Source organism: Olea europaea, chromosome 18 (genome assembly GCF_002742605.1).
Source record: "Olea europaea var. sylvestris chromosome 18, O_europaea_v1, whole genome shotgun sequence".
NCBI lineage: Eukaryota > Viridiplantae > Streptophyta > Magnoliopsida > Lamiales > Oleaceae > Olea > Olea europaea.
In genome coordinates this window covers 7,418,958-7,445,873 of record NC_036254.1, presented here as the reverse complement: position 1 = coordinate 7,445,873, position 26,916 = coordinate 7,418,958, and the positions used below count along the sequence as shown (strand labels likewise).

At 33.3% G+C, this 26,916-nt stretch overlaps 1 protein-coding gene across 2 annotated transcripts; it reads left to right on the top strand.

Moving 5' to 3' along the window:
• Positions 1 to 4,736: 4,736 nt before the first annotated feature.
• On the top strand, positions 4,737 to 12,341 carry LOC111367337. Of its 2 annotated transcripts, none has more exons than XM_022988152.1 (7): positions 4,737 to 5,429; positions 6,070 to 6,383; positions 6,769 to 7,449; positions 8,385 to 8,513; positions 9,232 to 9,435; positions 11,437 to 11,637; positions 12,050 to 12,341. In XM_022988152.1, the coding sequence occupies exons 1-7, from the start codon at positions 5,162 to 5,164 to the stop codon at positions 12,167 to 12,169; spliced, it is 1,917 nt and encodes a 638-aa protein (XP_022843920.1). In that variant the 5' UTR covers positions 4,737 to 5,161; the 3' UTR covers positions 12,170 to 12,341. The 2 variants fall into 2 exon arrangements, with proteins under 2 accessions (XP_022843920.1, XP_022843921.1); XM_022988153.1 differs by having other exon boundaries at positions 5,211 to 5,398.
• The last annotated feature ends 14,575 nt before the right edge of the window (positions 12,342 to 26,916 follow it).

Sequence of the window (26,916 nt, the reverse complement as noted above, 5' to 3'; positions counted from 1 at the left end):
TCTAAGGTGGTTTAGTTCCAATGTGTAGTTACATCTGCTAATGTTGCTACAACATTGCACTATGTCGAACTAAAATTTACAATGTATTTTTTACCCATGTCTCTCTATTTTCTTAGGTATAATTCACAATAAAGAGATCCGCCTTACCCTTATATATAAAACTTTGTATGTATAAAGAAAATATTAGGACGACTTTAATACTTGTGTTAGTTTCTTAGCGTGTCCTGTAATACTTGAAAAATTGTAATAAACAATCTAAAATAGTAGGTCGAATGTGACCAAGGAGAAAAATGTACAAAAAATTAGGCTCTCACACATTCAGTAATTTTCAAGTAAATTTTAATATACAAATCAAATTTCTAAAAAAAAAAAAATTAAAATCAACATGTATCTTACTCTTTTTCCTTAATTGTGTGATAGAAAATAAATTTGAAAAAAAGAAAGAATTTTATTAATGGCTATCAAAATTGAGGCTTAGCTCCCATTTGGCCTCCATTAAATTTCATTTCATTTTTCTTTCTTCTATTTTCAATCACACAATTTTTCATAAAATAATATAATACATAAACTAAAAAATTTTCTTTCTTTTTCAATCCCTCATTTTTCAAAAAAAAAAAATACCGTTTGATTCATTTTCATTCGAAAAAATGGGAGCCCAAACGGCTTTAATTAAATAAGGATTAAAGATTTGCAATAACAGAAAACTTAGTCAAACACGTGAATGTCCATTCCAGTTGACAAAAAACATGTGTTCCCACAATCTTCTTCGGTTCCTGGCATAGTATTAAGGGCCTGTTTGGGAGCGATTTTTTCATCTAAAAAATTGATTTTTTTATCGTTATTTCATTATTCCAGTCGTTATATTTGACTTCTTCTCTCAAAGGTAGACCTCACTTTTCTCCTAACAATCAAAAAATCAATTCTCAAAATCACTCCCAAACACGCTCTAATTATTATGGAAAACGGTCTAATTTGGGATGAGGCGAAATTTAAATATTCCCAAATTGTCAGCGGAGACATCCAACCCTAAATCTTTTTTTTAACGGCATCAAATGGGTCAATCGGTGTAAGGATAAATCTTCTTGGACAGGGTCATGTCCAGCACGGTTCTTTTTCGAATCGATTTTCATGGGAGATTATAAAATTGAAACCTTGTTAATCAGAATTGAATTGATTTTTAATATTGTGAATTAAAAAAAATATTTATTAATCAGAATAGATCAATTCTTATCTCATTTCACCTTTTTTTCTACCAACTATTTTGGGTATGAGTTAATTCATGTAAACTTGTGACATAATTGAGGGATTACACAAATAATTTAGGGCAAAATCAAAATTTGGTTGCGTGGCTATTGATCAATTTTCAATTTTAAAACTCGACATCAAATCAATTTTGAATAGACCTAAATTGAATAAACTAATTTAATTAATTACAATGATTTCGTATAAAAATATCAAATTTTGTATTATTCCAAAAATTCCGTGTGATACGACTATCAAGAGAAAGTAATCATTTTCAAAAAGAAGATTTATATTCACGGATCTTTTTTCTTGTAGTAATTTTGTTATACTTAAATTTTTTTATTTATTTGAAATTGAAGACATCTTTCAAAATTCCCCCGTAAAACATGTGTTATTTGAAAAGAAAGCAGTGCCGATGATCTGGATATTGTCTTGAAGAGAGGCTCGATAAATAGATACGTATGTGAAGATGTAAATTACATGTAACAAATCCTAGTAATAAATTAGTTAGTATAGAAAAGACATCTTCAATACAATATCTATCTAGAATCTTAGAGATATTAGATACTGTTTAAGAGATATTAGATAATTGGGACAAATCATTAAATACATCACTTATAATCTTCGTTCATATATTTTGAAGGAGTACCCTTGGTGACCTTCAAATATCGATAATTAATATGTTATCTTAAAAGTAGAGAAATTAGTTTCGTTTTCAATAATACGGAGTGTCATTTAAAGACATGTAAATTAATACTATAGCCTGCTGTACTGCACAACATTATTCATTTTGAAGGTCAAATAGTCAATTGAATTTTATTTGCCCCCAATAAATTTTCAATGAGAAGAAGGATTATTTGAATTATTTTTATTTTTTGAATATCCAATGGTAGTGGTTGTGGTGTTGGATTTTTTTTTTTAATTTTTAATTTTTTTTTTGGGAATACTCTTAGCTGAATTTATGCTTATGCTGTGTTTGATATGGAAAATGGAAAATTTTTGCCATTTTCCACCTTTTGATAGTAAAATTTTTCCATGGAAATCAATTTCGCTCCCCCAACACTTGACTTGTTTTCCTCAAATTTGTGGAAAACCAATTCCCACCATTTATGATGGGAACTGGGTTTTCCAACTTTATTATTTTTTATTTTTTTTAATTTTCAGCAAGGGGAACAAAATCTATCAACAATTGTAAAAAAAAATTTTTTTTATCCCTTTAGTGATAATTTTCATGAAAAATAAGGTCAAACGAATACTAAAAGATCCAAAATTTCAACATTTTTCAGGTGAAAAATTATACCAATCAAACACATTTAATTGACAAATCTTAGGAAAACAAGTTTTAGGCAATTCAATTCCCTGAAATTCGTTTTTTTCCATCAAAATTCCATCATTACAATCAAACGGACCCTTAGGGCTTAGTGCAATAGTTGAAATTGATGAGATCATAATTTGACTAAAGGTCTGTTTGCGCCCCTCTAATTTTATAAAGTGTATTATTGAATAGTGATTGAAGTAAAAATATATAATTAAAAAAAGAAAAATTTTCGATTTATACTTAATATTATTTTAATCAATCACGTGTAATTGAAAATGAAGTGATAAAATATTGACAAACAAAGGCTAACTCAGCAATGGAGTAGCCGTGCATGAGTTTAAAATCTCGAGAACGCTTTCAATTTCTCTCTCAACAACCATTATATTCATTTTTTATAACGTCCATGTTGAAATTGCATGCCTTAAAAGGGGGGAAAAAGCAAATTTATTAAATAATATTAAAAAAAAGAAGTGAGACAAATAAATTTAAACGAGTGGTCCACAAAATGAGTAAATAAGAGTAATATGTTACGAGTCACAGAATGTGTGAACAAAAAAAATGTGCTAGACCAGTTTAAAATATAATTTAAGCTTAGCCAAACATGCATATATTTATTTTTCTTTAATATAGCGTATCGAACGTGTCACTTAGATAAAAATTTGAAAATATTTTCAGTCCAATTTTTTTTATAAATAAAATCAAAATGTCTAATTGAATTTTTGATATGTAAGTAGGGTTTGTATTTTTATCTAGAATTAGTCGATTTGGAGTACAGCATGTGGTTTCGTTTGATTTGATTTCAACTACATGATCGAGATATAGCCCTTGTTTGAGTTGAGGTTTTGGGGAAAACCAATTCTGAAATAGTTTTTGTTTTTTTTTTTAATGTGCTGTTAAAAAAGAGGAAATTTTTTTGAGTTAGCATGTAACATTATTATATTAAAAAAATAAGTGGTTGAAAAGAAAAAGAAAAAAATGTATTAAAATTAAAATTAAAATTAAAATGGGGGCTTAATTTGATTCTAAAATATATTTTTAGACAATTATTTGACATTATTTTAACCACGTGATTTTTAATAAAATATTATTATATTCAAATTCAATTTTTTTTATTTTTTAATAACAAATTTTTTTATCAATATATTATTTAAAAATCCATTCTTATCTTTGAAAATAATGTAGCTCGTATAATTGCTAAATGTACAAAATATGAGGGCAGTTCTGTCATGTAAAAAGCTGCACGCCTAAACCAGAACAAAGGACAGGGGCAGAAGAGTCCAAATTAAAAAGCTGCCAACCCCAGCATGCCAAAGGTCAGGATTAGCGAATCAACCATTGTCCTATTAATTAATTAATTAATTAATTAATTAATTATCACGCCTTTTCATTTCCAATTTGTATTTACATTGGATGGTCACTGAAGTTCAAGTAGAACTTCGATTTAGTCGTTAAAGTAATCTTGTAATCCGTTAGATAATATTTAATAAGTGGTTACTTTTTCGCGGCATAACTCCAAAAATTCCTATATAATTCATTTTACCCCAACCCATATTTTTCCATCATTAAAAAAAGAAGAAGCTAAAATAGGTGAACGATTAGGAGTTAATTGCTTTAATGTCATTAGTTCGTGTTAGGGCATAGTTATCAGACTCGACTTGATCAGCGATTTGAAGATATTATCGAATTATCTAGTTAATTGTGGGGTCAGTTGTTCAACCGATGGATCAGATCGTAATTTTTAATTAAAAATATTTTAAAACATCAGATAGCAATTTTATGAAATCTAAATATATATTTTTTTTTCACTCACATTAATTACAAAGGTTTTGCGTGTGCCATAATGATCAATGTTGTTAGGCTATCGGTGACTGCAAATTGAATATAAACTCTTGCTTTGGACTTTTTAACCAATCAGTTCTACTTTTTCTTAAAGAATCGGATTCGATTTTAATAACTGTGAGTAATTAAATCAATTCAAATTTAATAATTATGCTTAAGGATTTAACCCTTCTATGTTGTATGTGGCATTAATTAGGCTAACAAATATATCAATCGTGTGGAATTATTTAACTTTAGTTAATAAATGTAACAAAAAAATACTTTTAGGGACCAATTTGAAATATTTCTTGAACCCGAGTGACTATTATTTAACTCATTCCCAATTTGTATGTGTGTATTCGACAAAAAACAAGACCCATTTTCAAAACACGCACTGACACTGTTTCTCCCTCGCACACACTCGCAGGCACAGAGAAATTCACCAGAGAGAGAGAGAGAGAGATGAAATTGAAAACCAGATGACGAAGAAACGATATTGAAATTCATTTTTTTGTTGTTTTTGAATTTTGGAAAACGGAGAAATTGATGAGGTTAATAACGAGATTGCCGACGTAGTTTGGACTATAACACCGGTGCCGTAATTTACGCCGGGAGATGGCCGTTGTCACGCTGTCTCCTGCAGTTTCATTTCCATTTCGAGTTTTGATATTTCTGCGATCTTGTATTTCCCTTGGTCCCACTTGAAAGATTCAAATCCGAGGAATATTTGAAACTTGTAGTGTCTCGAAATAATTTTGGGAAATTGCAAATTGTTGCGGATTAATGATGGCGAAAGGGGCTTGGTGGTGGGAGAAGGTATTGAGGGGGGTGCGGACGGTGTATTTCATGGTGACGATGGTGGCATCGCTGTTGCTTGAGTCTTTGCCGCTAGTGGTGGCGATTGGTGATGTGGTGGTGCCGTGCTTGCTGATTCCAAGCTTCACATGCGTTAATTGCTACGGTTTTAGAGAGCACTTACGGAGATACGCTTTCAAGAGCTCGCTTATGGATATTCCTCTGGTCTCCATAATCAGATCTCTTATTATCACCTGTATTATTTTTTTGCATTTTTCCTGCTCTTCTTTTGTCCATCCATACTGGATTAGTGAAGGATATAGTACCGTAAATGTAAAAGAAGTATACTCTCTTTTATAACTTTGTTCTCTTTTGGCCTACCTTGGTATGCATTTACTCTTCTATTGTGCTTCCAATTTTTTTTTTTTTTTTCTCTCTCTCTCTCTTCTGAAAATACTGAAAACGAATAAGCTCTTAAAGAAATTACCGTGGAACCTCAAACTCTACATTTTTGTAGTTATATGCTTTTGCTAGGAACGAGTAAGGAGGCAGACGGAATGCATTTGCAGATTCCTAAATTTGATTTAATTGCAGTGAAGATTTTACTTTCATAGTTTTTGAAATTCAGTTTTTATTAATTCATTTTTTATTATATGTTTTCATTTTTTGGTTAGTTTTATTACTTTACTTTCGAAACTCAAAAGGAAATATCTTTATGAAACAAAATGAAGTGAAGGACACTTCATGGAGGTTTGATATGTAAAGTGAAAAAGAATAAAATTTAACTCTAGTTAACTTTAGCAAGATGATTATTGGGTGAACAAAATTAAGTAGAAGACCTTCTTGTGTCATCGAAAATTGATTTGATTTTTATGGGTTTGTTTGAATGACAACAGATGTATATTCAATGTGTGATGGCGCGATGCTCTCACAGGGGCCGTACCTTGGAACCGTAACACTCTGCTCCATCATCTCAATACTTCTTCTTGCTCTCAAGGCTTGTCTTTTTGCTGTCAATTCTCAACTTGAGGCAGAAGAGTTAACTTGTCTTTCAAGGCAGAGGCAGAGACTCCATTTGAAGAAGTCTTGGGGGATGCCCGTCTTGTTCCTCTCATCTGTCGTCTTTGCTCTTGGTCACATTGTTGTAGCCTATCGTACAAGCTGCAAAGCTAGGAGGAAGCTCTTGTTGCACCGTGTTGACCCAGAAGCTGTAAGTTCATGATACTTTCAACCCTTTAGTTTATTAGTTTTTACGCATTTACCTGCAATTTTAGATACTTTGATCTTACCAGAATTTATTAGTTCTTTTGAATGGTAGTATAGTGAAATGCTAATTTAACTTTTCAGTAAAAATGGGCTTGAATTCTTTAGAATAATCATACAGTTTAAATGAATAAACTGTGCTTTTAGTGTTTGTACACTGATCTTTGCTACTTTGCTTTAATTGTAGCTTTAGATTGGTGAATTATTTTACTTCGAAGATTTGATTAAAATTTCTTTTGTTTCTAGAACTTTATTATATGATGAAGTTTTTATATGCTTTGACAATGAGATTTCATATATTTCTAGGTTTTGACTGATCTCTTTACCTGCAGGCTCTTTCTTGCAAGATGGTCTTTTCTGGCTACCATAAGGTTCCTCGATCGCCTACTCCATCTGCTGGGAAAACTTTCAGAAGTAATAGTGAAATGAGGAGAAAAGGACTAGGTGTTGCTCGGGATGATGGAGAACTTCCAGTTAGTTTACTTGCTGATAAGGACAGCTTATTCGTTTCTTGTAAAGGATTAATGGTTCACTACAAGCTAAGCATACCTGGATCGCCTTCCTGTTCCTTATCCTCCACTTCCTTTGTGGATGCACCGGCAACAAGCATTTCATTGAAAACCCGATACACTATCCATAGGAGCATCAGTAGTCAATTTCATGTCAGTACCTCTCTCCATACTCCTCTGTTAGATGATTCTCCGCCATCCCCATTGTATAAAGACATGCCAATTTTGAGCCTTGATGATACCGGTGAGAGCAATGACATGAGCAATATGAGATCTCCACTGTTGGAACAGGATCTAGAAGCAAATGGACACTTTGGAATTGTTTTAGTGCATGGTTTTGGAGGGGGAGTCTTTTCCTGGAGAAATTTGATGAGCATTCTAGCTAGGCAGGTAGGCTGTGCAGTTGTTGCATTTGACAGGCCTGGTTGGGGTTTGACGTCCAGGCCACGCCGTAGGGATTGGGAGGAAAATGAATTGCCTAATCCTTACCAGCTTGATAATCAGGTGATTACTTTCTCCAAAATGTACGTTGTGGTAATGTATACTTTGATTGTTCAAATTTGCTAGGTTTTTTACATGATTTGAGTGTCATATATATCTGTTGTGATGCATTAAATAGAACGATTTATAGTAGATGATGAAGCTTTGGGACTAGTTGGGAAATAAAGATGGTAATAGTTGTATTCGGAGATTCACACATGTTAATACATGAGTCTTTCTTTTATATATAAAGTAAGCGTTCAGAATTTGCGTGAATCAAAAAATGATCGCAAGAATTGAAACAATGACTCTTTCATGTTTCTTCTTTGTGAGTTTACCGTGATATTGAACTCCGTGATTGGGAGAAATTGTAATTCCCAACGTCAGTTCATTTCTGTTAGTTTGCTAGCCAACTCTTCCAAGTACGACATTGACTTGTGATTGAAGATGCGAAATTTCATTTTTAATGATTCCTATAATAAGGGCGTGTTTGGATGAGCTCAAAAGTAAGTCAAAGTGTCGAACTTACTTTTAAGTTAACTGCCAAACGTGATTTTGAAAGCTGCTTCTTTAATGAAAAAACTTAATTTTCTTGAAAATAAGTCTAAACTTGTAAAGGAAGTAAACTTCTAAGGACAACAAAACTTGCACTTTTTAAGTTCTAATGCTCCAAAGATTTTGATTAGAGATCGACAAGTATTTGCTTGAAATCATCCCTAGTCACTGTATCTTCATTCATGTCATTAGTTTTTGCACACATATAGATCATTTCATCAATGTAGATGAGTTTGACTCAATAGAGTTGGTCACTGCAGAAGTCCAAGGGCCTTGCATCTTTGTATCTGTGCCCTTAAGAAAAAATAATGCACGTGTTGCGCTTTCAAATGCCTTCTCCGTTTGTTTTTAATCTTCTGTTTTGGGGCTTCGTCTGAACATGTGATTAAGTTTGTTATTTTCAGGTTGATCTGCTTCTTTCTTTTTGTTTGGAGATGGGATTTTCTTCAGTTGTGTTAATTGGCCATGATGATGGAGGATTGCTTGCACTTAAGGCTGCGCAAAAAGTCCAATCGTCAGCAAATTCTAAGAATGTGAGCAACTTTTAGTGTTGTATGTCAGTTACTTAAAGCAAATACCCTAGCTTGTTAAAGGTGAATGTGGGCACTACACATACTGGAATTTTAACTTTAAAATCCTGATTTACTTGAATCTAATTTATTTGTCAAGAAAGAGATGACATTCCTTGGGCTATGCTTATGCAATAGAACTGTGTGATACCTTTTTATTTTTCAGAGAATGATAGAATAATTTATTAAACATATTATTTAGGGGTCCTGTTTGTAATTGTTTTGAACTTTAAATTGTTAATGAAAACATAAAACAGCAGCCCGAAAGCTCTTGGTAAAATAAAGATTCAAGTGCTACATAAAGAGATGCACTTCAATCTGAATATGCTAGGTTGCACCAATTGTGTGTGTGTGTGTGTGTGTGTGTGTGTGAGAGAGAGAGAGAGAGAGAGAGACTAAACTTTGATGTGCCCTTAAATATAGAGCTTTATATATGAACATCATGATAATCATCGACAATTGTGCTTATGGAACTCCTTGAAATGTATGTAGGGAATCATAGCTAGTGCAAGTTCATTTACGTGTTTCATGGGATTGAGTTGAACTACTAGAGTTGATGTAGTAAAATTTCGTTGCTAATAATATGGATATGCATGTGTTTGGGTCCAAAATAGTTTTGGAATTTGGAAGTTTGTTGCTGACTTCCATAAATATGTCCTAATCCAAATGGCATGTCATCTAGATTGAAATAAAGGGAGTTGTTTTGCTGAGTGTAAGCTTGTCAAGGGAACTGGTTCCTGCATTTGCAAGAATTCTATTACGCACATCACTTGGAAAGAAGCACCTGGTCCGTCCTTTACTTCGGACAGAAATTACTCAGGTGGTTAATCGGCGTGCATGGTATGATGCAACCAAACTAACAACTGAAGTTTTAAGCCTCTACAAGGTATTTTTGCCTACAATTGATACCAAAATTACATTTTCTGTGTTCTTACAATTAGGGTCCGTTTGATTGCAAAGATGGAAATTGCCTATAAAATAAATTTCAGGGAATTGAATTGCTTAGAATTATTTTCCTGATAATTGTAAATTATTGTGTTTGATTGGTATAATTTTCCACGTGGAAAATGTTGAAATAAAAGTGTTTTTTAGTGTTCGTTTGTTTTTGTTTTACATGAAAATTATTAATTAAATGGATAGATTTTATTGGTATTGGGGATTAAATTTGTTTCCATTGGTGTTCGTTTGGCTTTGTTTTACATGAAAATTGTCATTTAAAAGAAAATATTTTTTTACAATAATTTTTAGAATTTGTTTCCCTTGCCAACACAACAAAAAAGGAAAAAAAAAGAAAAAGAAAAAGTGATACAGTAGGTAGGAAAACCAATTTCCCCCTTAAAAACCAAGAAAATTCCAAACTTCAAGACAACCTAGAATTCGAATTCCATGGAAAAAAAATTGTATCAAACACCTAAATTTGGAAAATTCAATTCCAATTTCATCTTTCAATTCCATTTCCACCCTATCAAATACACCTTTATAGTTTAGGATGTGGAATTATTAATTTTTTGACATATGTATATATTTTGTGAAATTTGTCCTTCCAGTTTGTTCAACTGCTTCATGAAATATTCTATTTTCTCCATATCTGGGGTATTAGAATAGAAACATGGTGTGGGATGGAGGTGAATATTTTAGAAGATTTATGGTAGTTAAGGTTATCTAAAATATGTTGAATTTATAGGAAAAGAAAGAGTGAATAATAAAACAGTGTTATGACGGTTACCTCTGGCTTTAAAATCATCAGCCATTGTGTATTGATCTATCTGTAAATAATCATGGTTCCTCTGATTTTTGCAAAAATTAAGTCCTTGTCTCCCAAATTTTTGGTTGCTCATAATAATCACCCAATGTCACCTTGATATTTGTTTCTATATCAATATTCTGCAAAATCATTTTAAAACAATCTTTTTCAACAACTACCAAATTGATTTTTTGAACCCAGAGGTGTGATTTAATCAGCTTGGGTGGTATACAAATTGAAAAAAAACTAACACATCTTTTGTATTTGTTTTCTTTGCATTTTCCTTTTTCTATTCTCTACAAGCGTTGTTCAATTTTTGTCAACATTTGGTTGAAGAAGTAAATAATTGAATTGTCCTAGTCCGTGGACATATGATTATATGAGCAACATCTTAACCAATTGTCCACCTCAATGTAGTTCATGTTAAGAACAGCTTCCAAACTTATAAGCTAGTGCTTTTTTAAATCTTTAAAAAATACTGGATAGTGGTAATGAATAATGTGAATGTCTTTTTAACTGCATTGTAACCTTTCACTGTTTTGGCTTGATTTTTGGCTGGAATTATATTCCATCGTAGTTTATCTGCTATTGATTGTTGGCATGATAATAGTTACACTGGTAGCAAGTGATGGGGATTAAATGTACCTCGTGAATATGAAAATTACGATCACCTCACATCAATTTATGTAACCACGTCTAAGCAATTGACATGCGGGCAGTTGGTGGTATCTGTCCAAACATAAACACATTGTAGTTTAGTTCTTTATTGCAATGTTACAGTGGTGCTACAAACCTCTAGTTAAATGAGTTCTCTTATTGCCATAACTTCCTCCTTTTTAATATGTAGAATGGACGAACTGATTTAGATCAATTTGAGAATGGAACAAGCTGATTGTGATCAATATGAAGTATTAATCTTCTTGAAATGTTCTTCTACTGGCCTATTTGAACTATAAAAATTTGAAAGTTCACTGACGCTTTTATGGATAACATTATAGCAATCAGACAAGATATAGACAAACTTCCCTTGGATAAACATTTGTCTTTGTTGGTTTTCCATGCCTTGTTTTTGTTTGGCAAATTTTGTCTAGGTAATCCCTTTGTTCAATAATTTTGATATTTTTCTGCTCTGGTGTACGTCAGGCCCCGTTACATGTAGAAGGTTGGGATGAAGCACTTCATGAAATAGGGAAACTTTCATGTGAGACCGTAATCCCACCACCTAATGCAGCATCCTTGCTGAAAGCTGTTGAAACATTGCCAGTTTTGGTTATTGCCGGGGCTGAAGATGTCATTGTCCCTCTAAAATCTGTTCAAACTATGGCTTCTAAACTTGTAGATTCTGTAAGTCCCCATGACACCCTAGCTTTTTACTCTCTTTGACGTTTTTTCATGTTGTTTTGGATATTGTTTTAAAACTTTATTATAAGGTGAACTATGATGTGGTACGGAACACCATTTTTAACCAAGAATATCAAGGCTTGTCATATATATAGCCAAGTGCTTGAGAATAATTTTTCATATATTTATAAATCCCAACATTGCTTTAAAGCAAATAACATCTTGTTGGTTTACAGTGTGCTAATAGTGAAACTGAAATCTGATTTGACTTCACATAAATTTTGGTAGCATATTTAACTTTTGGTTTGATTTATGAATGGAAATTCTGTTAATATATAGAAATTTAATTGTGGAAAAAAAAAATTGAAAACAAAAATAAATTTTCTGATTCATCTTTTAATTCGCTGTGGCACAGAGACTTGTGGCAATATCTGGTTGTGGCCATCTTCCACACGAAGAATGTCCCAAAGCATTGCTTGAAGCGGTATCACCATTCATTAGTAGGCTTTTATTAAGAACAGAAATACAAAACTGATAGAGCTCTTAGTTCTATGCATAGAGAGATATTTTTTGTTCTGGTAAATCATTTCAAGTGCTAAATTATCTCTAGAGGAAGTCCAAATGCAACTCTCCTTTGGGTGTTGTTGATTAGTTTGCAATTATGCCATCAGCCAATTTTAAAGTCATCTGAAATGCAATTCTCTCTCTCTCTCTCTCTCTCTCCCCTATTTTTGTTTTCGTGTTTCTTTTTGCAGTTTTTACTTAAATTCTTTTCGTGTTTCTTTTTGCAGTTTTTACTTAAATTCTGTTGAACTTGGATTAATAACTCACTGTTATTTACCAATTGAGTGAAAATAACATATGATTATGCATTTTTCTTTTTTTCTTTTTTTTAAATGGAGATGAATATATAATTTTTTTTTTTTTTTTTTTTTTTCAAAAGCTAAAAAAATAAGCGCCAAAAATGCTAGTTGTGCACGACTTCATGCTTCTTTAGGCTCATGTATCTGAGGCCAAATGATGTGTTGGCATTTGAAACTATTAAGATGCTGTATGGAGTTTAACTTTTATACTTCATCCCATAACACTTGTAATGACCCAATGGAAATAATGCTTTTTTTAATTGTGAAATTTGTGCTGGCATTCTCTTTGTTCTTGTAGTTAATGTGAGTTTAGTAATTATGGATAGTTTAGCTATTTAATTTTCTTGGTTCTCCCGCTATACTAAACTATATTGGTACGAGTAATGATATTCGTAGTGGCTTACTGCGGTAGTCGTCATATGTGGCATATACATGGCATGTGATTATTTGATGAATTAATATGGTAGCTTTTTTATTCATTAATGCATCAAATAATCACTTGTCATGTGTATGTCACGTAGAGCGACTGCAAATAGCATTATTTATATTGGTACACTTGATATGGTGAATTAGATGCTACTTTTCTTTCTGTTAATGACACGCGACAGTTATTGATTAGTGAACTTTTGCTGAATTTATTTTCTTTCATGTTTTATACACCGGTCCACTTGTTCTTCATTCACCATGTGTGTTTTGATAATGGTTTTTGTTGACATAGAATAGTTGGTGAAGTTAATTACAAGTACATTTGATCGCTATTTATGCCTAATGTTGGTTATAAGACTTCGCGTTGCAAGTACTTGCTAACCTTATCTTGAGCTCACACATGATCGACTGACTTGAAAAAAAATGTTCACTGGCATATGCATAGGTTCGTCACTAATTCTCTGTAAATTTTATTTGATAACAAATAGTCATCGAAGTTCAAGCCTAATTATTTATGTTAGGGTTATGACTTTGTTTAGATTTTGCGTTAAGCGAACCTAAAAACCTAAAATGCTTTTGATTTTGCCCCCGATCGAGCTCCATTATTTCTCATTACATTAAATTAAAATTTTCCTTCTCATACTTTTAACTACACAATCTTCAATAAAATAATATTACACGTAAATCAAAAACTTTTCAATCACTCATTTTTCAAAAAAATATTATTCATCTCATTATAATCTACAAATAATGGAGCTCAAACGGCCCCTTTATTCGATTTTTCAATCGTACGGACTTTAGCAATTTATTGTAATAAGTGAGCCTAGAGATTTGTTTGATGAATTCTAGGGTTGGCCTCTAGGTCAATTGATTTTGACAAGAATCAGGTTCTATTATAATCTACGAATACCCATGGTTTGAGCTTAACAATTTATGTTAGTAGCCAACTTGTGGACTTAAAAGTAAGGGTTTTAATATTGCAATTTCCAAGGTTAATCTATGCATTAATTATCATTAATGCATCACTAGATGAAAAAAAAACTTCTTCAGTATTGCAACTGTCAAATACATTTTTCAATGTAAGGACGTATAATCTGATCCACATACATGAATGGACCTTTCATATTTGTAGCTTGCTATGTGTACAGAAATTGCACGGACAAAGTCATACAAAACAGATACAGTAGGGGGTGGGTGAGGGGATTTTTTGACATTTTTTTATCACAACATGTGTCCCACATGAGAGATTTATTGCAAAATTCTGTGGAACAGTTTTCTGTACAAATAAAAATCTTCTTCATATTTAGTCGCTAAAATTACTGTGTTTGGACGATCAAGATTAATTTTGTTGAGATCCAACTATTTGAATCTGTTTTCAAAAATTATAACTATGGGGCAATTGACATCGTTGTAGTTTCTTTTAAGGGCCTGAGTATCTTTGCAATATTATCTTTAGGATGGTAAAAAAATTAAGAGCTTGGTTCTTTGAAAAATAATTTCATAGTATGTTTTTACAAAATGATTCTCAAAATATTTCTGTTAGTACTAGGGCTTTATTTAGGGATGTTGGCGTTCTATCATCATCATCGTCTTTCATGATTCCACCGTGTCCTCTCGTTGTGCCTTTAACAGTGTATTTGATTGTTAATATTTTCTATGAAAATTGTCATTTTTTCATGCAAATTATTACTTTTATCTTTTATGCTGCTTGATTGATATATAGAAAATATTTTTCTATTTTTAGTCACATGACCATATTTTTCCTGAAAATAAGAAAAATATTTTTTCCAAGAGGAGTATGTTTTATTTTCCATGTAATTCTCTCTCCTTTCTCTCATCTACATCCTTTTTCTTTCATCTACTCACCAATAAAAAATAGACAAGTATAACATTTTTTAGGTTGAAAATTAAATCAATCATACACATTTAATAGATGACTTCCATGCAAAATAAGTTCTTGGTAATTTAATTGTTTAGAATTTATTTTTTTTCATATAAATTTCATGCTTGCAATCAAATACACTCTAATAGTGGTTACGATATCTGGGAACTGAAGCAGTCAGTGAACCTTTGCGATTTGATTATTCCCTCTTTTGTAGCAGCTTTAATAAATATTTGACAAACAGTGCTACACTTATAGGGAAATTTATACAGATATTGTACAAAATACACACAGCAGGGGGGCCCACCACTATAAAATATTCACATGGGGCCAACCAATATGACTGCCCTGTAAAACATCTGTGAAAAAATTCCCTGTACCCAGGGCATTTTCCATATTTGACATTGAGAAATAGGCCAAAAAAAAAAAAAAAAGCCTAAACATTTGGTAGCAACCACTTTGGATTACATTTGCCATGTTTTTATATTATGTGCATATGCTTGGAGGAAAAGGGTGAAGAGGCGTTCGTTCAGGTTGGCTGTTGCTACGTGGGTTATCAGACGATCGCAGTCTATTTTGCCAAACTCGAGTTCTCCAAAATGCTTATGTCTACCTCTAGCTGACGAGTTAGAGCAATATTAGCCACAAATCTCCACCTTCGAGTGGTTCTCAATTACGCTACCTCACGACGGGATATCGTGCTTGAGTATTTTCTCGCATTTTTTCGGGACCTCAGAGGTTGCCACGTGGTTTTAGTTTCATTTGAATGTAACATTTTTTAATGACTTGGTGAAGTAATTTTTGTAATTTTCTTTTTTTATAATGAAAAGAATCTTTTGGATTTGCCATCTGTTCGTTATACCAATGTCATGTCGCTTGAGTATACTTTGTGACTATTAAAGTCTGAAAAAGGCCCCCCAGGGCACATCCAAGTTGGCGGAACAATCACATTGGAGGGCTCTGGAACCAAGTGTGGGGAGTTCGATTCCTGGTTGGAGCAGCCAAGTGATGTAATAAGCAGAGGAAGGGTTGGAGCAGCTTGGTGATGTAATAATCATGGAGGAGGGTCCCTTTGGGGAAGGAGTAAAAGCCATGTGGGAACCTGGGAACCAACAAGGACACAACCTGCGATTTACCTCCACTAGTCACTGAGGGGCCGGGGGCTAGAGGTCCAGGATTTAGTCCGACTAAGTTGGGACACCTGGGTTATTAAAAAAAAAAAAAAAAAGGTCTGACAAAGGTCTTCTGCACAAGCAATTCAGCTCGCCAATAGGGGAAGGTGTATAACTTGATGATAGGTAAATTGAATGGACCGTGTTATAGCTACAGCACGGTTCACACCTTTGTTCACAGTCTCCTCACATTGCGGGGGCCGCACACATTTTAAAAAAAACAGAGGTGGGGCCCCCTTATTGTGAGGGGGCTGTGAACGTTGCTATACAGCCCGAGCTGTACAAGCAGTTTAGTTCAAACTGAATTTGGTTAAATAGACTATTTTTTATTGGTAATATTTACTTAAATGTTCGTCTTTCCAAGGGTATTTGAAAGGTTTATCCCTTTCGTTCGCAAGTTTATATGTTCCCGATTTTATTACAGTATAAGGTCCTTCCCAATTTGAACCTAAAGAACTTTTGAGTCGATTTCTTTGTCTGTGACGAAATCTTCTTTAAAACTAGGTTGCCTACTTTAAGATTTTGTGCATCTTGGAATTAAAATGTCTTTATATCTTACTTTTGCATACCATGAGCTTCATTTGACAAGCCTCTAGCCTTTCCTATAGGAAATCTATGTTCGCATTCATTGCTTCCTCATTTTGTTCTTCATCAAAGTTTAACGTCCTCGTCGAACCTAGGCCTATTTCCACAAGTATCAATGCCTCGACTCCATAAGCTAATGAGTAGGGAGTCTCTCATCTGGCAGTCCTTGTAGTGGTATGGTATGACCGTAAAATTTGCGGCAATTTGTCTCCATAGTACCTTTATAGAATTGAGCTTTCTTTTCAGAATGCTTTATAAGGTTTTGTTTACCATTTCCACTATTCCATTAGCCTAAGGAAAATATGGGGTGAAAAAAATGTCTACAGATTCTCAGTTCTTCGCATATAGCTTTCAACTTTTATCGTGGAATTATGCGTCATTGTTGGAGATAATAGAGTTTGGAATTCCAAACTGACAGATGATGTTTTTCCAAATGAACGTGCAGGCATTAGTCTCAGTGGTATTGGTATGAGGTTCTGCTTTTACCCACTTGGTGAAGTAATCTATTGCCATGATCATGAACCTTAAGTTAGATCTGGCTCTATGCAAGGTCCTACAAAATCAATGCACCACTTCGCAAAAGAAAAAGCTCTATTGATGGTAATCAACTCTCGAAATGCTTGGAGGTATAATTTAAAATCTCTGACATTTTTCGCATTTCTTCGCAAAATGTACATCATCTTTTCTCATAGTTGGCCAATAGAAACTCTTTTAGGTGCCTTCCGTACCAAAGAATGTTGGCTAGCATGATTTCCATAGAAACCTTCGTGGATTTCCCCTAATACATATGATGCCTCGTCATTGCCTATGTATCTAAGCAAAGAGATTGTGTATAAGTATCTAGCTGCTTTTACACATATCTTTCTTACTTCCCTTTTACTTTCAAAGAGGGTCGCATCCCTTAAATATGATACTATTTCTTATATCCAAGGGGTCTACCCTTGAACACACAGGTTTTCTTCCTTTTGCTAACTAACTGATGGATTTGTTAATAGTTGTATTTGTATGATTTTAAATAGTTTTGCATCTTTTATGCTTACCAATTCAGAACAGCATATCCATTTTCTTTTCTCAAAATTTGTGAGAGTTCGAACTTTTTGAAGTAGTGCATCAAGCTCATAACCTCAATCAAATCCACGCCATTATTTTATCTTTGGCAGCAAACTGCCCATTGACATGATTAACAACTAATCGTAAGTCACTTTTTACTTCGATCATTTGGGCTCGCAATTCCTTAGCCATCTGCTGTCTTTCTAATAGGTCCTCATGTTCGGCTACGTTGTTTGTTGTTTTGCATGCGAATCTAAGTGCACAATTTAATTTGTACCCTTTCGGGCTCGTTAGGACTTTCCCAGCCCAGCACCGTTTTTACCATGGTGATTCATTAGCAAACAACTTCGACTTTTCTTCCTACTTGGGTTCATTACAGGAATGGGGGTGTCCAAAATCTTGGCAATGAATTCTGTCAATGTTTTTTGCCTTAATTGTGGATTTCTCATTATAATTAATTTCAAATTGTCCTAATTCCACTACCCATTTCATGAACCTTTCTGATGCACTAGGCTTTTGTAATACTTGTTTAAGTGGAAAGTTAGTCAAATGCTGATATGTTGTGGCTTTGAAAATAAGGGTGAAATTTTTGAAATGCTATTATTAGGGCAAGGGTCTGGATAACTAGCTTCAAAACCTTGGAAAGCTTTACTTATATAATATAATGGTAACTACTGTTGTCCCTCCTCTTTTACTAGAATAGAGCTCACGGCTCTTTAGATACTGTCGATAAAGTAATAGTTTTTTTTTTTTTTTTTTTTTACTCCACACTATGCAAAGAGTTTGTCAAATCTCCGCACATGGTTCAACTCTCTTCGCACTGTGCGGAGAGGTTTTTTCTCTGCGCAGCTTTTTTTATTTTCGCATTCTTCCTTCCATTCAAATTGTTTCCCTCCTTTAAATACTAAAAAGAAAGGAGAGCATTTATCATAGTCTCTTGAAATGAACTTGCTTAAAGCTACGACCCTTCAAGTGAGACTCTTTACCTCTTTGGGTTTTATTGGAGATTCTTCAATACCCCATTGATTTACCATGAACCTGAAAATTTGTCGGACATGACTCTGAATGCATACTTAAGTGGATTAAGTTTCATACATTTCAAAAGATATGGAATGTTTCTTCTATGTGTTTCAAATGATTCTCAACCTGATGGATTTTGATGATCATAACATCAATAAACACTTATATTGTTTTACCTATATAATCTTAGAACAATGTATTAATGAGCCTTTAAAATACGTTGCCCCCATATTTTTTAATCCAGAGGGTATTACCTTATAGTAGTATAGACCTCGATCAGCAACAAACGTAGTGTGCTCTTCATCGGGGTCATACACGTGAATCTGAAAATTTAAAGTATGCATCAATGAAAACTCAACAACTTGTATCTTGCTGTTACATCCACTAGTTGATCAATTTTGAGAAACGAAAAACTATCTTTAAGACATGCCTTATTTAGGACTATGAAGTCTTGATGAGTTCACAATTTCCCATTGCTTTTTGGGATCAAAACTGGATTATAGACCCACACTAGATACAGTGCTTCGTGAATAAAATCGTTCTCCAATGATTTATCACATTACTTTTACAGCTTCATATTTTTTTGGAGCTTATTGGTCGTCTCTTTTGTATTTTAAACCTTATTTTGGGATCAATTCTCATGCATGGCATAGCACTTTCGGGTGGATTCCAAACACATGAAGGTTCGCCTTTAGGAAGTCTTTTAAATTTTTTTTTCATAGGTTGAGTCAAATCTTTGCTAATTTCCTTGTACCCATGCGCTTCATGTTCACTTGCCTCCCAGAAATATAGCCATCTATACCCCCTCAAGATTTTGTATGCATCCTCTTTAGTTGATGGGAAAGCTTTCTAGCTCTTCAACTGCTCGAGCTTCGAATGTACATTAGGTGATGCGAGGGTAGATTGAATCCTCAACTCAAATTTCTCTTCCATTGGATTAATAGTTTCAACCGTCGTTGTTGTGTTAGTCATAAGGTTTCGTGGGTCTGCATCTCTTAGAGTACTAAGGTAGCATCCTCGCACGACCCCCCATTGGTCACATTTTACTTAAGCTTCTCCCATAAAAGTTGAAAATTTTACACACAAGTGACGAATGGATATTATTGTTAGATTTTATGCGCCAAATAGGGATTGCAATCGAGTTTGTTGGCTCGACCCGCCTATGGGTCGTTCTGAAAAAAGCTCGAGCCGGCTTGTGTGGCTCGCGAGCTTTTTTAAAAGGCAGCACTCGGCTACCTTTTTTTTAGGCAGCAGTTAAAAAACAAAAAACAAAAAAAATCGAGCCGGCTCGGCTCGGCTCGATAAGGCCGAAGCTAAAAGCTCGGGTTGAGCCTAGATTTCTTGGTCGAGTAAAAGCTCAGCTCGGTTTAGGCTCGTAAAAAAGCCCAGACCATTTTACTCGAATTGAGCTCGAGTTTCAAATTTCGGCTTGCGAGCTGACTTGGCTTGTTGACACCACTAGCCTCAAATTAGGGAGGATTTTTTGAAAAATATTATTTCCTTGTTTTCACGTGATTTTATTGGAAAATATTATTTCCTTAATTTCAAGTATTTTTATTGAAAAAAATATTATTTCACATTATTTTTTATATTATTTCCATCTTTATGGTATGATATGTACCTATAAATAATTGCCTCTTCATTCAGTTTTGTTTAAGCGAAAATTGTTGTGTTGTAATTTTCTCTCTATATTGTTATAATAAAACATTGTTTCCTCTGTTTAACTCCCGTTTATTTCTTTACTCTTAACCTTGTTTCATTGTTTGATCTTCGTTATTTCATATTGCTCCATTAAATCACAGTTCTTACAACCCTTTGGGATCAACAAATGGTATTAGAGCTAAGGTGTAGGTTCTTCGTGAATTGATTGCGATTTTTTAGAGATGTCTATATTGAAATATGACATTCCGCTGTTGGATCGAAATACAAGATTTTTTTCGTGGCAAGTAAAGATGAGGGATATTCTGTTGTAGTTAGATTTGGACGATGCATTGCTAGGTTTTGAGAAAATGCTAACTAATTAGATAATGGAGAAGAAACAACGGAGGGATCGGAAGGCTTTATTGCATATTCATCTTCATTTATCCAATCATATTCTGCAAGATGTTTTGAAGGAGAAAACAACGACTGCTTTTGAAACTGGAGTAGTTGTGTATGACTAAAAGTCTCACTAGTAAACTAACTCTAAAGCAAAAGCTGTATTCCCATTTCATGGTGAAGGGAAGATGACTAGAAGACCACCTTGCTGTGTTCAAGGAAATTGTCACAAATTTAGAGACATTGGAGGTTAAGTACGATGAAGAGGATATGTCATTGATCATGTTGTGTTCATTGTCCGCTTCTTATTCATCATTTCGGGACACCATTCTGTACAGTCGTGATACTTTGACCATTGAGAATGTCTATAATGCTCGGTTCTCAAAGAAGAAGATGAACCATCTGGTTGGAGCTACATCTAGGGATGAAGAAGCTCTAGCATCTCATGGTGATCAATGGAGGGATAGATCAAAGATGAATTTTAGCAATTTGTATTGCTTCTACTATAGGAGAAAATGACACGTTAAGAAAGATTGGATAAGTTGCAGGCTAAAGGTAATTTAGCTACAAATCATAGGGGACAATCATTTAATTCGGACGAGAATAATGTTATCGAGGATTTTTTTGATGGTGGTGATGTGATGTTGACCATAGTATCTGTCGTGAAGTCTAAGCCTGATGAGGAGTGTATTCTTGTTTTAGCATGTTTGCACCATGTGTTCCAATCGAAATTTATTTCAGACATATAAGGCTGTCAAGCAAGGTGGAGTTGTCATATGAAACAACAAGTCTTGTCGTGTTGCTATAATTGGTCGAGTTAGATTGAGGTTGTAGGATGGGACAGTCAAAACAACTGATCAGTTCGACATGTTCCAGACTTGAAAAAGAATCTCATCTCGCTGAATACCTTGAATTCAATGGGGTATAAATTTTCCGGTAGAGATGGAGTCTTAAATGTCCGAATGGATGTCCGGGTTGTAATGGAGGGATGAAAGAAGTCTCAATTGTACATCTTGCGGGAATGCGCAAAACTAGTTAAGAGACATCTGACAAGTTTAGTATCATAGTGGATATTTAGTTTGGTATAGTACCTCTTGTGATGGGCTCTGGGTCGATTTAGAACATTACTCAATGGAGCGTTGGTCATTTCACTTTACCACCAATTTCAGCAGATACACTGTGTTCAGTTGATATGGCTAGATCTATTAAGCGTAAGTACGGTGGTGTTGGTAATGTCTGTAATACTTTCGATATCATTGAAGACGACAATTTTAGCAAGGAGCCTTCTGATCAGGCATTTAGTGTGGTTTCTACTATAGTGTGTGCCTCGACCTTATTTGGTGAATAGTAATTCCTTGGTAGAATTTTGGGAACTGGGGAGTAGGGTTCATGTGTCGCCTGTGGACGCCGTGCAAAGAAAGATGTTTTTGGTGATGAAGAGTTTTGGTTACTGTGTTGAGGAGTTTGACTATTTTGATGTAGATGTACTTATTTCTCAAATGGAGATATGTTGGAGTTTTGTTCATTGCATCGAAATTTGGATCAAGGTGGAGATTATTAGATTTTGTGCCCCAAATTAGGGAGGATTTTTTGAAAAATATTATTTCATTATTTGCAGGTGATTTTATTGGAAAATATTATTTCCTTATTTTCACATGATTTTATTGGAAAAATATTATTTCACATTATTCTTTATATTATTTCCATCTTTATGGTATAATATGTATCTATAAATAGTGGCATCTTCATTCAGTTTTGTTTAAGCAAAAATTGCTGTGTTATAATTTTCTTTCTATATTATAATAAAACATTGTTTCCCCCTGCTTAACTCTCGTTTATATATTTACTTTTAACCTTGTTTCGTTGTTGTGATCTTCGTTATTTCATATTGCTCCATTAACTCTCAGTTTTTATAACCCTCTGGGGTCAACAATTATTGCACTAATTTGTTTCAGAGTAGGCCTTTCTATGATCCCATTGTAAGCGGATTTATTATCAATAATGAAAAAATTCATATACCCTCGAAATACTTTGGGTTCCACGCCTAGTTTCACTACTAGAGTATTTTGTTATTGTTCGTATGAAATTTGACTATCTATGGCGAAACTGAGGGGAGGATCCCACATGGAAATTCAAGGGTGGTTCAAATTTGATCGAATATGCTTCCGAACATAATGTTTATCGAAATTTCGCTATTTATAAGCATGCGATTAAAGCCGTTGATTATTATCGCTTGTATGATCAAAACATCGTCAAGAGGGTAGATTATTCTATTCTTATTATCAATAAATTCAATTGGAGGTAACGTAGGTTTTTAAGTACCTCGAATCTAGCGGCTTTCCAATGCTGACTTATTGGTAACTCACATTTTTTCTGTGAGTTCATTATCTCCCTTCTTGCGCGAGATCGGCTAACGAGAGTGTTAATTTTTCCTTTAAACTGATCTTTTTGCTTCTTTGAATCGATATCACTGTCATCGTGATTATTACTGGGAATTTCAGTTTCTGCCTTCAATGCTTCTACTTTTTACGGAAATCGCTTCCGACTGATTCATTCTTTGATAGAAAAAATGTTGGCATCGTGGTTGCTTTTGTTCTTGTTTTTCACGTCGACTTTGAAATTGAGATTAGGGTCCGTTTGATTGCAAATATGGAATTGAATTGTCTAGAAATTATTTTCGTGGGAATTGAAAATTATTGTGTTTGATTGGTATAATTTTTCACGTAGAAAATGTTGAAATAAAAGTATTTTTTTGTGTTCGTTTGGCTTTGTTTTACATGAAAATTGTCAATTAAAGGGATAAAATATACTGGTATTGGGGATGAAATTTGTTCCCATTGTAAAAAAAAAAAAATAATAATAATAATAATAATAAAATAAAAAAATCATCTATCTCTTAGTATTTGTTTGGCCTTGTTTTACATGAAAATTATCAATTAAAAGAAAATATTTTTTTATAATAATTCTTAGAATTTGTTTGCATTACCAAAAAAAAAAAAAGAAAAGAAAAAAAACATACTACAGTAACCGGGAATTGCAATTCTCACCATTTCCTTGAATTCATGGAATTTCAATGGCTATCAAACACTACCTTAATAATTTCCTCTCACCTAATCAAGTTTTTTCTCTTCATAAACTCATTGATTTTACACTAGCTAGAGCATGACGATAAATGGCTATTTGAGAGGATAATGTTCATATTTACATGCCTCTCTGTCTTCGACTTTGCCTATTTATAGATTTGTAATGAGGTCACTAGATAATTAAGTCTTTTATAATGACACATGATAGTCATTGACTAATGAACGTCAAACTAAATCCATTAACTTTTTTACGTATTATTCGCTAGTCCAAGCGCTCTTCATTCATTGATTGTGAAGTCATGTTTTACACTCTTATACACGTGTGCTTTGATAAATGATTTTTCTTGACATGGAATAGCTGGTGAAGTTAATTGCAATTAAATTTGCTTCTTTTTCGTTTTTTTCTTTTTTTTATGACTCAGGTGTTCGAGTTTTGCACGACTAATCTTGAGGAGTAGCAACATTTTCCTTTGGTTCGCCACCTGGGTAAATCTGGATGTTGTCATATCTTATACATATTTGGGTCCGACATTCAGGATATGATTCTCCTCCTCGTGGATCTCCCTTTACGACGTGCTGATAAGACTCCTAGAGGGACGATAAAGAGTAGCAACATTTTCCTTTGGTTCGCCACTTGGGTAAATCTGGATGTTGTCATATCTTATACATATTTGGGTCCGACATTCAGGATATGATTTTCCTCCTCGTGGATCTCCCTTTACGACGTGCTGACAGGACTCTCAGACGGACGATAAAGCGTACCATAACTTTGCCTCCACATGATATCTACTTTCTAACATAAATATTGCCTTCTAACTGTCTCGGAGATTTGAACCTCCGGTGTTCCGTAGAGAACCATCCTACTTTACAACCATACCATGCTTGTGGAGGCAATTATATTTGCTTCTTGTTTAAGCCAGTTGGTTATAAGACTTAAAAAGTACTTTTGGAGAAGCATTGGATGTTTTTTTATTATTATTATTTTTTTTATTTGTGTTGAGAAATGAAGATTTTGTCAATTTCTTGATAAATAATAAAAGATGAGGCCGTTGATGAAAAGGTTGTTAGAATAGATAAGATAATTAGAGGGATGTATTCAATTTAGACTTTTAATGAATTGTTGGGATTCAAAAAGATTAGGAGGATTCAATGTAGATATTTTGAGACTCCCTAAAAGTATTAATGTATTCAATTGAGATTTTTATAAACTTTTAAAAAAACTCTAAAAGTTACGTTGTATTAAATTAAAACTTTTTAGAAGTCCTTATACATTTTGAGGTAATCAAATTTTAATAACTTCGAGTACTTTAAAAAAAAATATTTATTTTCTTCAATATTTTTCTTTCTACGAATGTTAGAATTATGATTAAAATTTATTTCTTTATTGATTATATTTCTCTCTCTCTTTCTCTCTCTCTCTCTCTCTCTCTCTCTCTCTCTCACACACACACACACACACATATTGTTTATCTCTATTTTCAATGAAAAAATTAAATTGAATTCTTATAATTTTTTCTTTACTCATTCATTTTTTTTGGGAAAATTATCTATTTTTTATTAAATTATAAAATTTCATATGGCAATTTATAATTAAATTTAAATATATTGATTTATTATTTTTTTAAAAGTATATTATATTAATAATACTGAATATTAAATTTTTTTAACACACACACGTAATTTTGTTTATTATTTATTTAATTAAAGTCTTTTTATTCCTTTCAAGATAACTTTTTATTATATGGGGAGGGGAAGGGAAATTGTCGGAATCACCACCTCGTATATAAGAATTTCACATTATTACACTAGATTCACGGGAATTCTATTTCAAATGAAAGTCTTTTAAATTCTACTAAAGTCTAAATAAGTTTTAAAATGAAAGTCTATAGAAGTCTATTAAAGACTTCCATTAATTTTGTATAAATCTACAAAATATCCACGAAATCCACAGAAGTCGTTATTTAAAAAAAGTCTATCAAAATCTTTAAAAGTCCCAATTGAATACACTCCATGTGATGATCATCTTGGTTCATCAAGCTTCGTACTCCGCTATAATTTGGTTTTGCGACCTGTTAATTACTTTGAATGGGAGGAGCTCGTGTCCTCGTCTCTCTAGCTACTTTTGTATTCCACTATAATTTAGTTTTGCGACCTGTTAATTGCTTTGAATGGTAGGAGCTCGTGTCCTCGTCTCTCTAGCTACTCGGCCAAGATTGTTACACACTTGATCTTCTCTATTTTGGCATGGGCGAACCCACATGGAGTCGTGTGTCAATGACCCCACATTTTTCCCCAAAAAATTTGTAGTTATTTCCTTTAAGGCCTATTTTGACATGCCCATTATACGATATTAAATGAAGTTGAAATCTTACATTATTAATACCATTTCGAAGTGCTCACGATCTAATTTTTCACTTGTTAATGGCGTATGAAATAGCCAACCGTAGCAAAAGCTATTGCTCTTCGAAGTCGACAATTCCAAACTAGTATTTTAAGAATTTTGATAATATATTAACTTAAAAAATTTGCCAACGATTGTACACTAGCCGAATCCACAAATTGCCTACGTCATTCAAAGCTTATTTTAAGAACTACATTGTTGTCGTATCGAATGGTCCAAAACAAATATAAAAAATAATTAAACGTACGTCTCTAAAAGAGATGTCTAACTCGTCTATTCTTTAAATTTTGTTTAAATTATTTCATTAACGTTTATTATTTTTGTACAACAATTTTTTCAATATAATTTACACCATTCTATTAGCAAATTTTACATGGAGTATAACATAAAAAAATTTAGGATCGTTATATATTAAATGTAATTTGAATTATTTTCGAATTAAATTTGAATTTCATTTACTTTTTAGATAAAACTTGGATTTTATTTCAATTTATTTACTTCTACATTCAACTTAACTTACTCGCTACTAGCTCTGCATTTGTCAACGAGGTGGTAAACAAAACTATATAAGTTGTAAAATCCATTTGACAATATCGATAATGATATAATTATATGATGTTTTCAAAGTATTAGGATGCGCAAACTACTATTGTAGTATTGTATTAATATTATGTTATTTAAAAAAAAAATTGCATTTTAATTTTTGATCCCACCATACAAAAAGTCTGGGTCTACCCCTACTCTGTGATCCATGCAATTGTCT